Source organism: Neolamprologus multifasciatus, chromosome 11 (genome assembly GCF_963576455.1).
Source record: "Neolamprologus multifasciatus chromosome 11, fNeoMul1.2, whole genome shotgun sequence".
NCBI classification, from domain to species: Eukaryota; Metazoa; Chordata; class Actinopteri; order Cichliformes; family Cichlidae; genus Neolamprologus; species Neolamprologus multifasciatus.
In genome coordinates this window covers 26,355,577-26,368,022 of record NC_140449.1, presented here as the reverse complement: position 1 = coordinate 26,368,022, position 12,446 = coordinate 26,355,577, and the positions used below count along the sequence as shown (strand labels likewise).

At 40.0% G+C, this 12,446-nt stretch overlaps 1 protein-coding gene and 1 long non-coding RNA gene across 2 annotated transcripts in view; one reads left to right on the top strand and one right to left on the bottom strand.

The window, feature by feature from the left end:
• The window catches only part of myom3 (myomesin 3), an 85,165-nt gene that overhangs the window by 6,687 nt on the left and 66,032 nt on the right, over positions 1-12,446 (top strand). Inside the window, exons 3-5 of the mRNA XM_085176881.1 lie at positions 4,041-4,145; positions 9,768-9,921; positions 10,285-10,442. Of these exons, the coding sequence (XP_085033007.1) occupies positions 4,041-4,145; positions 9,768-9,921; positions 10,285-10,442 (417 nt within the window). The remainder of the gene's footprint in view (positions 1-4,040; positions 4,146-9,767; positions 9,922-10,284; positions 10,443-12,446) is intronic.
• The window catches only part of LOC146508641 (uncharacterized), a 54,916-nt gene that overhangs the window by 19,387 nt on the left and 23,083 nt on the right, over positions 1-12,446 (bottom strand). The gene's annotated exons all lie outside the window — the stretch shown is intronic.

Below are 12,446 nucleotides of genomic sequence, written 5' to 3'. Positions count from 1 at the left end.
TATTTGATAAATATAGTTTTATTTTTGAGACGTCTACAACTATGTGATTTTTTTCTCCTGAAAAACCTAAAAAACATTTTAAAGCAAATTCAAGACGTAGCAAATATGATACAAATTAAAGCTATATATGGAAATGAACATTTTATAAATAAAATTGTCAGGTGGTTTATTAAACTCTAAAGTTTCATAAAAAACCATGTCATGTGTAATGATTAGATTGCAAGTCTGGTCCATTGTTATTTGCCTCATTTTAATTTTCTCAAAAGGTTTTTTATAACTTTTTTTGTTTCTTTTCATTTGGCTGCCCACACTCACATGCAGCAGGCCTCTCCATTTACACTATGGCAGAACACAAATGAAAGCAGGCACACAGGTACAAGTCAACATATACTTATACTCTCAAGCCAAATTTGCCTTCATTTTCATGCACCCCTCTTGCTGTAGTGAGTTATTAAATTAGGCTAACCTGTGGGTCTACAATCTCCATTGCAGAATACAGGGAACTGGCCAATGGTTCTCCTCGGGGAAGATGAAAATAAGCAATTATTCCATCTAGCTTAGTTCAGCTGAACTTAGAGGTCATGTCTCCTTTTGTTTAAAAGAAGAAGCATGAGAGGGAGCAGGTGCATTGGTGAAATTTATACTTAGAACATGCTCGTGGGAGCACACTCAAATTTATCTTCATGTTAGATTGAGCAAAGTGGCCTCTGGGTAGGTTTAGCCAACACCAGAGAAGGGAACAGTTTTCTCTACAGTGGTTTCATTTTTTGTATTTGTAGAATAGCACAAAACAGTCTTTGTACAGTATGTTGACAGGCATGAAACAGCGATAACAGAACGTCCAGTTCCATCAAGTTTCCCTCTTTTTTATTTCCTCCTTCCAGTTACACCAAGTTAATATTTTGAGGAAGCCCACTGTTTGTAAACACAAACGAACAACCACTCTCTTTCAACCAACAGCAGTGGCATTTTTGGCCTGCACGGATTACTGCATGCATTTGGAAGTTCCTGTTTATATGTGCCCTCGTGCATACACATACATATATCTATATTTACACACACATATATATGTACTACCCAGCCACACACAACATTATTCAGTGGTACACACATTCAACCGCAACCCGAACAATAGAAAGAAAATACAATTATAGGAAAGCAAAAGCAGAAGTTGTTCTCTCAGCACCGTGAAATGGGGAAATTTCCCAGATTACAAACAAAAGAAAAAGAGAAGTCACGTCAATTTGCATTGCCATTTGTAAGATGACTTGTTGAAAGCAATGCCTGAGGCTAGATGTTAACAGCAACGGTCGGGGTTTGTGTGACGCAGGTGGATAATAATACAGTTCTGGCATCACATTTGAGATTTTTATTTATTACAGTGAGACTCTGTGGTGAAGTAACGTACGGTACTTTCGCAGCTTTTTAATTAACAGGAATCCAAAAAAGCTAATCCATATTCCTAAAAACAAAAAGAAAAGGTTTTTTCATTACATAAGAAAAACAAGGGAAGCCTTCGCACTTATAAAATAGCCTCTCACTGAGGTTGCAATTATTCTAAAAGAGTAAGCCTCATCTTCAGATAAGGAAACAAAAACTCAAATTTGTGCTTCTCGTGTTACAAATGTGCTATTCAGTTTCACAACTGCAACAACAACAAAAGCCTCTTTCCTTCCATGGTGGTGCACATACTGTGGATAACGTCGACTCAGTTTTATGTTGGAAATTCAGACAGATAGAGTTTGTGGTGCAGTGTAGGCTCAGAAATGTACATATCTGCATAATTGGGCAAAAGTCTGTTCTTTACTAGAAAAACGGGAAGTTTACTGAAACATGCAAAACATATAAGGCAAAAACAACGTTTTTACAGTGATGTGCGGGGAAATCACTATTTGTTATGAACACCTTTCCTCAACACAGCCTGAACTCTTGCCATGCTTTCTTGTAACTTCTTTCTCTAAGTCTGTAGGTGTAGTTCTCCATGGATCTTGGTGGATGTTTCAACGCTACATTTTGGATTTTGACTAACTTTTGTTCCATTCTCTTGCAAGATGATCCCGCCCTGTTTCAATAATGTTGAGGTTCAGGAAGGCCAATTTCTCAGGTCCTGTTTTGATTGGGGTTTTTATTTTTCTTATTTTTTAACACCACTACCTTCAGATGCCGGTCATCTACCGTAGATAGGTTTTTCAGGCCTACCGCTTTTTCTTTTGTCCTCCACATATTCAGGTTCCTCAATTTTCAGACATACTGCACAGGCTGCTGAGATCTGTTAAGTCATCAGCTAATAGACAAAAATACTATTTTATCTGTAAAATTAGGTTATCTTTGGGATAACCTAAGGTAATGGTAATGGTTAGGCTAGGTAATGATGATCGGCTTTGCCTAAAGACACAATTTGAAATTGGCTTAAAATTTGCTACGTTGTCTGTTATATAGAGACAGCTAAAAGGAGTGAAACAAAAATGAGTGAAAAGCATCCAGTGTCTAAAGAAGGCTTTTGAAAAAACGTAAGATAGACTAAGGACTTATTGTAAAAGACCGTGTTAGAAAAAATATATATAAATAATTCTTGGAAGCAAAATATAAACAAATTGGGGGGGCTTCGTGAGTAGTATATGATGAAGCGATAACTAGGCGGTAACTAGGAGAATTGTTGGCAGTGCATCAATATTTACACTCTCCTGTATGTGACCAGTGACTGCAGTTTATGTTTAGTTCATCTGGTATATTCCACCTCACTAAATGTAGCTCAAACAGCCAAACCACCACCTGAATCAAACATACTGTAGAGCCTGAAAGTTTTACTGTTCACTATAGTGGAGTGAAAAACTTTCAAATGGCTGTGACCGTGTCATAAACAATCTAATAAACTCGCCAATACATTTGCATGAGCTTAACGTCACCAACCGCAGTTCCTCTTGATGACATAAAGACAATAATAACATGTGTTTGTACACCAGTGAGGAAAAGGGGAACAGTGACAGAGCAGAAGCAGCAGCTGATTGCAGTTATGACATTTCTCACACTCGAGGAGAAAAGAGGTCATATGCTGCTCTGCTCGAATGGCTATATTAGGGTTTTCAAACCCCAAATGGTAGCTAGTTGAATAATCGCATAAAGCACAAGGCCACAATTCTGCAAACACTGCACATTTTACTGCCCACAGACAAGAACCCGAAGACACGACTGTTTCAGCCCAACCACTGTGTTTAATATCCCGTTTTTAGCTCGGATCCCATCGCCACAGGATCATAGCTAAAATTAAAATATGTTTTAACAAAGCAGTATTTTGTATTTCCCATTTAAAATAGTAGCAAATCCAATTTAGCAGCTTGCACAGTAATACTACTGACAACACAGGAGTAGTATAAACTGAATAGTGACAAACATGCTACACCATCCTATGAACCACGCTTTGGGTTTACCCCAGAGCTGCAGAGTGACAGAGGGTATATTAGTGTGACAAACATTACAGAGGATGTGTTTCAAAGAAGTTCTGCCTGTGATGGATTTATTTTCTTTGTAGTTTCTTTTGTCTTGTTTGATTTTTGGTTTGCCATTGTTTACCTCGCTACATCTTCACAACAGGAACCAGAAAAGATGCTTAAAAGTTGTTTTCTTAACTGAGATAAGAGTTGCCTGCTTTAAAGTGAATCCCTGGAGCGCCTGAATAAATGAACCCTCATATACTTTGTATTTGCCTACATTAACCGAAGCACTCTCTGATGCACGGCCTCCTGTGCTTCTCAGATAGAGGATATTAGAGGCAGTGCTGCTTTCTAGTGGCAGAGGAGAATAATAGCCTGATGAACAACAGATTGGATATTGTGTCATAATCCGTGACAAAGTTAATAGGCGTGCTAATATCCTTCTATCAGCAGAATAGATAACTGTGAAGGATGACAAGGGAAGATATCTATTTTGTAATCTGTCACCTTTGTGTGTCGTTTGATGATTTGCAAGATGCATGTTAATCATGCTTTGTTTTATTTTATTTTATTTTTTTTTTGTCCTCCACAACACTTTGGATGTCACAGCGATGAGGAGGCCTCCTATTCAGGTGTCTTTCCTATCATACCCGGTGATGTCATGTCAGTCAAAGAGGTCCTCGACATGGACAACTTCCCTCGGCACAGGACATGGTGAGGCACAAAACAGCTCACAGATCATCTTCATACAGATGTAATTAAAATGAAACGTGTTAATTCTAGTGTCGTAAATATTCAATACTTCCATAAGCCGAGTCAAGCTCAGTGAAATGTGTCCTGGGAATTTCAATGGATATCGATCAACAAATGCATATCACGTTGCAGGACGATGCAGTCAAATTATCCTCTTTAAAAAAAACAATAACATCCTTTAGGGTCCAAAAATGAGACTCAAAAGCATAGAAAGTGAGAGCAACCACATGATCCTTTAAATAGTCCTAGTAGCAGAGGCTCATAAAAACCAGAAGCCTGCATCTGCAAGTCTTGATGCGGGGATTTCTAACGCAGGATGAGTCTTCAGTGCATGAAAAAAGGGCAGCAACCATGGACGAGTCTCTTCACACTGTCAACAAGGCTCCACTTTTTTTTCCTGAGGACTTCCTTCCTGGATGATCTGTTTATGTCATAAAACCCCTGCCTCTCTGTCACTATCCATGCTCTCTCTCCACTTTATTTGACAAAGAAGAGTGGGTCAACTTCCACTGATGCTTTGCCCTGCGAGCTAATACAGCACAAGAGCTTTTCTGTCAATAGAGAATCTCAATAAACAACGGAAATCAGGGTTTTTTCCCCTCGTTCTCGTCCGTCTATAAAAGGCCAGCTGGGTCCCTTCATTTGCTGGCTGATGTCATGGACCAAATAAGCAATAACTATTCAACTGCAGTCATGCAGAAGAAGGATATTAGATATGTTTGTATTTTTGTGGTTATAGATAGAAGCAGGGGAGTCTCACATCCTGTGGAAAGATGTAGAGCACAAAGCACTGTTTTATTTGTTAGTCAATAAAACTCTTTTGTTTTTGTTATTTAATTATAATAGATATTTGTTTCCCCATTTATTTAATGTTCATGAAACCCTTCATCACACAAATGCATGAAACTGTAACCAGGATCAAGACTGATGGGACACCACTGATAAACATCAACTACCGCCACGCTCAAATGACAGCTAATCTAAGATAGGAGTCAGCTGATACTGATGATTGTCTGATAAACTCAAGCTATCGAACATCTTCATTTTTGACTCTGGTTCGTTTACAGCGAGTGGGGCAGTGGTTAGCCTTATAGCAAGAAAGCCCTTGGCTTGAATGTGATGGCTTGTGTAGTTTGCATGTTCTGCTGTGCCTGCACGACTCCTCACTGGGGACTCTTGACTTCCTCTCACAGTCCAAACACATGGGTGCTGAGTTAAACAGTGATTTTTTTTTCTTTTTTGTGTCCCGTTTGAATCTTTAGCCATCAGAATTGTTGTCTTAAGGCCAAGAAAGATGCCAAGCGGATTTATTTTACCAAGTGGATCATCATGGCCTTGCCATATTGGTCCATTTGATTGACCTTTATTATAATTATGAATTTATTTTATTTTCGGTTGCTACAAACGAGACAGACATGACTGGGGGATAGGACAGGGAGAAAGAATGAAAGAAAGAGAGGGAGAGAAAGAAAACCAGAGGGGAGAAGAGACAGTGAGAAAAGGGGGGAAGAAAGAAAGAAAAACAAACAAAACAGTGATTATAAGTTGACCACAGGTATGAAAGTGAGGGAAAATGACGGACTGTTTCTCCGTGCTAGCTCTCCAATAAAATGATGACCTACCCAGTTACTCACTCACTCACCTCTTAACTACCTATGTAGTTAACATCTATAGACTACTGCAGATTAAACCTACTAGTTTGTTTTAATTTAAAAGATATAGATTTTTTTTTTAAATCCCTTTATGACTCTGAGTATAAGGACTTTGCAAACAGTCTGTGAAAGTAAAGAAACATAAATAAATAAAAAAAGATCTTTTTTTCCACTTATAGAACATATACCACCTACACAGTGCTCTCGTGTCTGGTGCAGTCACGTCCATTGATAACAGCCTATCTTTACAGCATCTTTGCAGCAGATGGTTTGGTTTTCAAGCAAGTGAAGAGTGAAGGCAGTCTGCCAAAAGGAGCATGAGATTTTAAAGAAAAAAAGCCTCCATGTGTTCAAGAGGGAATTACAAAACTGGTTTGTGGGTCGATTTGAAAGACATGTTGGTTAATTGTGTTGGACTTCATATACGAAGCAAAAGAATAAATATTCTGGTACTCAAGCTGGACTTTTTTTTTTTCTGCCAGAACACATGGTCTTTAACTTAGTAAGTGAATCAGAATATAAGAGGATTTTGCTGATGACATGTATGAACTCTTTTTCTTTCTAAGTGTCTTATGATCATGTTGCCAGGACAGGATTACTGCTCGGCTGTCATATCTAAAAATAATCCCAGAATAGAGAGGTTTAGGTCACAGAGAACACACGCTGAGGGATTGTTGTCTCTAGTGAGTTGATGTGCTTTACCAAAATCCCTCTTCTGCTCTAGGGGCACCTTGTCCTGTCTGGGTCACGTAGTGTCTGTGTTGCAAGTCAATAGCACTTTCAAATTTAAAGGCTTAGCAGCAGCCAGTTTCCTGTTCTCCAGTCTATCCACAACCTGATTACACTCTTGTGTCAAAAAGGATTTGACATTGCTAGTGTAGACTTCATCATAAGTGCTAAAAATAAAAGATATTTCCTTCTTCAGGCCATGAAAGGAAGCTCTGGCTGGCAAGTGGCCGAAAAAAGTAAATAGACAGATGAACAGAGGTCACAACGAGTGTTAAAGTAGCAGATTAGAAATAGTAGAAGACAGTTGCCAAGTAGCAAGAGTGAAAAGAGGGGAAGTCATCGAGGGTGAAATCACACCCTCTTGAAAGACAAAACACAACTGAAAGTAATGAGCCTCAGCTGCAATGATGTAGTCCTGCCAACTTAGCATCTCATTATGTCCCCTCTTCCATATCACCACGACAACCCTCCTATCTCATCAACCAGTGACTATCCATCCACAAACATGCTCAGCTAATGCCGCAGTTTTGTGTCACCTTCAGATTTTAAGACCCAAACCCTACCGCGCAAATTTGCAAGGTCGACTCCCTCTGAAGTGCATCTTCAAACTTCCTTTCTCCTCAGATGTGCTCAGATGAAACACAGTGTAGATGGATAGTTTAGGATGGAGGCTGGAAAAAGCTGAAGACGACTGACCTCTACGGGCCAAAAATGAAACAATGGAAGGATGAAGCTGAAAGCTCTTGATAACTGGCACACTATTTCCAGACCTCTGCTTGAGCGTTTGCAAGATGGGGGGAGCATAACATTCGATTTGATTTGTGCGGAAACGAATGTGCTAGATCATTCTGTGCTGGCAACTACATGTTCCTATCAGATTCACGTGATGGTCTCTCCAGTATCTTCCCCACATAGTCTGAGGTAAGAAATAAATTATGCAGCTGACTCATGCATGCCCAGTTTGTCTTGGCAAGAAGGTTTTTCCTTTTCTTTGCAGAGACAGGAAAGGTTTTGGAGAAATAATAAACCCATAAACCTCTTCATGCCCACTGACTCGATGTGATCCAGTGGTTCATTCCACTCAAGGCTTAAATCTGAACCCAGAGAGATTAAAAGCATCAACACACTTTGCTAAACAAGCCGGTGGCAACAAATACTAAAAACTGTGTTTTTAGGCACATGGGATTGTTAGTGTGTGTTTGCACATATTTATTTGCCCGTTTAATCAAGAAGTTTGCGCATTTAACTGAAAGATCTCAGCCATTTACCGAGCGATTCATGCTCTAGCAAAAAAAACTCAGAACTGCTTGTGTGAATATTTAAGATTCTTTCTCTCTGCTGTGGCAAATAATTAAGCCCTGGGGTCTGCCAGTCAGAAAATACTTCAAGATGCACATGCACTCTACCATGATGAGAGAGGAGTACTCATAATAACTATAATTACATGATAGCGTGTTTCAGTATGTATATATCTATTCAAATGGATTAACTGGATGTACAGAGGAGATGTATACATATTCATACCGTCAATATGTCACGCAAACGTGCATGGGCTACCAGTAAGGCTTCATTAATTTTTTAAGAGGTGTCTGGTTTGTTTAACAGATTACAAGGAGATCAGAGCACAGGTTCAAGAGCTGAGAGCTGGTAGGGATTAACTTTGTAACTTCACAAACACTTAGATTAACACAAAAGAAGAGACTAATCAAAAGCAAGCCTTGAACCTCTTCCTCTAGTAACGCAAGTTTTCCTACTTAGTGTGTCACCTGTTTGTCCTGGAAAAAACAAACAAACATTAAATTTGCTTCTTCTGACTGAATATACTATCACAGCTGCCTTGCATCTCCATGACAACCAGCCTGATGAAAGGCAAGTCAAGGATGTGACACGGCCGACGACACGGTGTCGCTTTGAACTGTCCACACCTGAAGGATTCCTGAAGAGGTAGAAGCGTTGCATCGTTTTTACAGTGATGTGAATCAGCAGTGGCAGCCGGGCTTGATGTACAACTCAGAAATACCAAAGCCTTTGAACGTGTGCGAGAACCGTGCTTATATGAAATGACAAAAAGCTACAAATTGAGCAGCGAACTAATGACCTCATCAAGGAGCATTTGAGAAGACAATCTGACGAATATCATAAAACTAGCATTTGACTGTAAATGAAGTGGGACACACTGAAATTGTATTATGCCCCTCTTAAAGTGAAAAAGAAACGCTATTTGGATTCTCTCAAAAGGTAAAGCCATCTATTGCGAAACATGTTTAAAATTTTGCCTGCAATTCACGTTTCTGCTGTTACCTCTGATGAATGCTAGGTGTTTTTTTAACATGCTACTCACACCAACAGCACAAACACCTTTGGGAGGTCCAGTTCAGTGAATCTAATTAATGTAGGTGAAGCTTGGCAGATAGGCACCAGCTACATCTCCCAGTGTCAGCATAACTATCGGTCACAGTGCACAAGCCTCAACAGCATCCAAAAGAGAGCTGTAAAAAAAGTATGTAGCTAACAACTTTGGAGCTTTAATGAGAGAAAATTGTTTTTGGAAATTCACATTTTTAAGCAGAATGATCTAAATCATCCTTGGTAAGGACAACCCAGACAGAAAACTCTGTCCACTGCAGTCGAAGTTTGCCATGGGATTAACTACCCCAGACTAGAGAGAGAAACACCTACAGAAACTACAGTAATATTAGACCTAAATCTGTTGATCTATTGGATGGCTCGAGTTAGTGAGACAACCAAAATGGCAATCTAGCACCTCCTAGTGCAGGGGTGGGCCATTAAATTCCCCAAGAGGCCACACAAGTGACTTGGACTGTTGTGGACTGCATCAAGAGGCCACATTAGCATAACTGGTACTCCAAACCAGTCCCAGTGACCCTTTGAGAAAGTTAATTGCTCACTGCTGTCCTACCGAATGCCCAAATAAGGACACAAGTAGAGTTAATGTAGGCAATAAAGTAGAAAAATAAAAAAATAAAAAAAAACACCTGGGACCTAGCATGGCATATATAACACACCAAAGGCTGCAGAGGTTACAAAGAAGCTACTGCAGGATGGAGCAATGTAGTAGTAGTGTTGTTTCTTTTCAACAACATTCACAATACTATACTCGGGACAAATGATCCAACATTATGAAACAGCAAATAAATAACCACAAAACAAATTTAAATTACTTCATGCTTTACACAAACAGGGAAATCCTAAAAGAAACCATGGCTGCTGATGAAGAGTATGAGAGAGAGCAGTGGACAATGTTTGGGAATGAGGCGGAGAGGGTGGAAATCGATGTGATCAGGAACCAGCAGTTGTTACGCACTCGTGTTAACAAGATAGCTCTACGCAAACAGGTACAGTCAAGTATTTGTCTTAAGAATCCCATTATTTTATTCATCAAAAGACTACAAAACTGTTTAGATATTAGCATTTCTGGAGAAAAAGTGCCACAGTTTGACCACCTTAAATAAATACAGCTTTTCTGATTGGTAGATAACAACCAGAATATTTTTCAGAAAGGTTCCCTCTTGATTACTGTTGCTAATTTTAATATATAATTGTCCATCCTTCCTCGGTCCTCCCACTTGTTTTAATGACAGCCAAAGCACAGAGACTTGCTATATTTAAGAAATACAGTATGTTTATCTACAATAAATATTTATAGACATCCATGTTTTCCTTCCACGGATAAATTCACCACTCTGTCTGTATCTCAGGCAGAAATGAAGGCATCTGCCCACATGAGGTACCTGGAGCAACTGAGTCAGAAGGCCCCAGACTTTCCAATCCCTCTGAGGGCTCACACCGTCTGGCAAGGCATGACTGTGAAACTCTCCTGCACTGTCCAGGGCTGTCCAACCCCAAAGGTGACATGGTGAGTACCCTCATCTCTTTCTACTACTTATGCTAAAAATGTGCAGTGTCCCCACAAAAATCACAGGGCCATGGGCAAAGTTGCATCCTGTGATGTTAACCTATGACGTCACTTGTCTAGTTTTGTAGATATGCTGTAGAAATGTCTACACTCTCTTGAATATAATACAACCAGATGTGCCTTGCCTTGTGGAGCTGCAAGGGCCAAAAACTACAACTGAAAAAACCAGGAGCATCGCTCTTCCTACAAAATCATGACCAACTTAAGCAAAATACATACCAATATAAAAATAACAAACCACAAAACTTGTTCTAAGAATTTTACTTGAGAAACTACTTTTTTTATACTGTCAACATTATAAATGAACAGTAAGTCGATGTTTAATTGCCATAAAACTGCATTTGTTCTAATGGCCAGCAAGATGCAACTACTTGGGTTTAAATGAAGAAGAAGCCAGATTGTTTAAAAGTCTAAGGAAAACAGCCCTTTAGCTTTCTTGATGTGTGAACTCGACATTTTCATTCACTGATTTCAAATTTCACTGAACACAACATGATGCTTATTTAATAAATTACGGTTCCCATTACAGTCAATGAGGAGGAAAAAGCAGGGTATGCTTTACGGTGGGTCGACCCTGTAATTGACTACTCTGTGAGCATGCAGTATCCTTCAACTTGGAAAATCCACCCTTTTTATATACAGACACACATCACATACATAGCTGGTCACTGTCTATAACACAAGGTGCAATATCCTGGGGAAATGGGTTCCTGTCCTCTGGTCTAGCCATACATATCGATATCTGCATTTGTTCAAGCTGATAAATGAACATTTTAAAAGTAAAGAAGAGACAGGAGAAACATTCGTCAGCATAGCTGGTTCACCATTGAACACTCTGGAACTTCCAGCACAGCAGCTAGCGGACGTAAAGAGGAATCCACAATTTGTTATCGTAAAATGTGTATATTTTGAATTGCACTGTCATGTTATCTCATAAATGATAACACAGAGTAGAGAATATGCTTCTTTCTCCTGTCTCCTGTCGGTGGCGCTGTCACTTGGTGTTCGCTCGCTCGCTCTGTGGTATAGTATCGCTTCCTGTTCCTGCTCAAACACAGTGGTGTTTCTGAGTAGCTTATTTGCTTAGCAGTTTAATTAACAACTTTTAAATACATTCTTTTTTCACAGTATAATCTTCACGTGCTTCATCCGAAGCACACTTTCTGTGTACTCACTACCTAATTTATAGTATTCACTCACTGTCTCTGTACTGTTTCGCTAGCTTAGCTCGTAGCCGACCCGTTAGCACCATGGCTACTTCACCTGTCCCTTCTGCACTTTCTTGCTCATTGTGTCAGATGTTTAGTTACTCCTCGGCCTCCTTTAGCAGTAATGATATCTGTAACAAATGTAGCATATTTGCAGCTCTGGAGGCCAGGATTACTGAATTGGAGACTCGGCTTTGCACCCTGCTCTCACCCTTAGCTAGCCAGGCCCCTGTAGCTGGTGCAGCCGAAGATAGCGTAGGCCCCGCTAGCTGTTCCCCGGCAGACCCCAAGCAGCTGGGGAAAGGCTGGGTAACGGTGAGAAGGAAGCGTAGTCCTAAACAGAAGCCCCAGGTACACCACCAACCCGTTCATGTGTCTAACCGTTTTTCCCCACTCGGTGACACACCCGCCGGGGGTCAAACTCTGGTAATTGGTGACTCTGTTCTCAGACATGTGAAGCTAGAGACACCGGCAACCATAGTCAATTGTCTTCCAGGGGCCAGAGCAGGCGACATTGAAGGAAATTTAAAACTGCTGGCTAAGGGTAAACGTAAATTCAATAAAATCATAATTCACGTCGGCAGTAATGACACCCGGTTACGCCAATCGGAGGTCACTAAAATCAATATTGAATCGGTGTGTAACTTTGCCAAAACAATGTCGGACTCTGTAGTTTTCTCTGGTCCCCTCCCCAATCAGACCAGGAGTGACATGTTTAGCCGCATGTTCTCCTTAA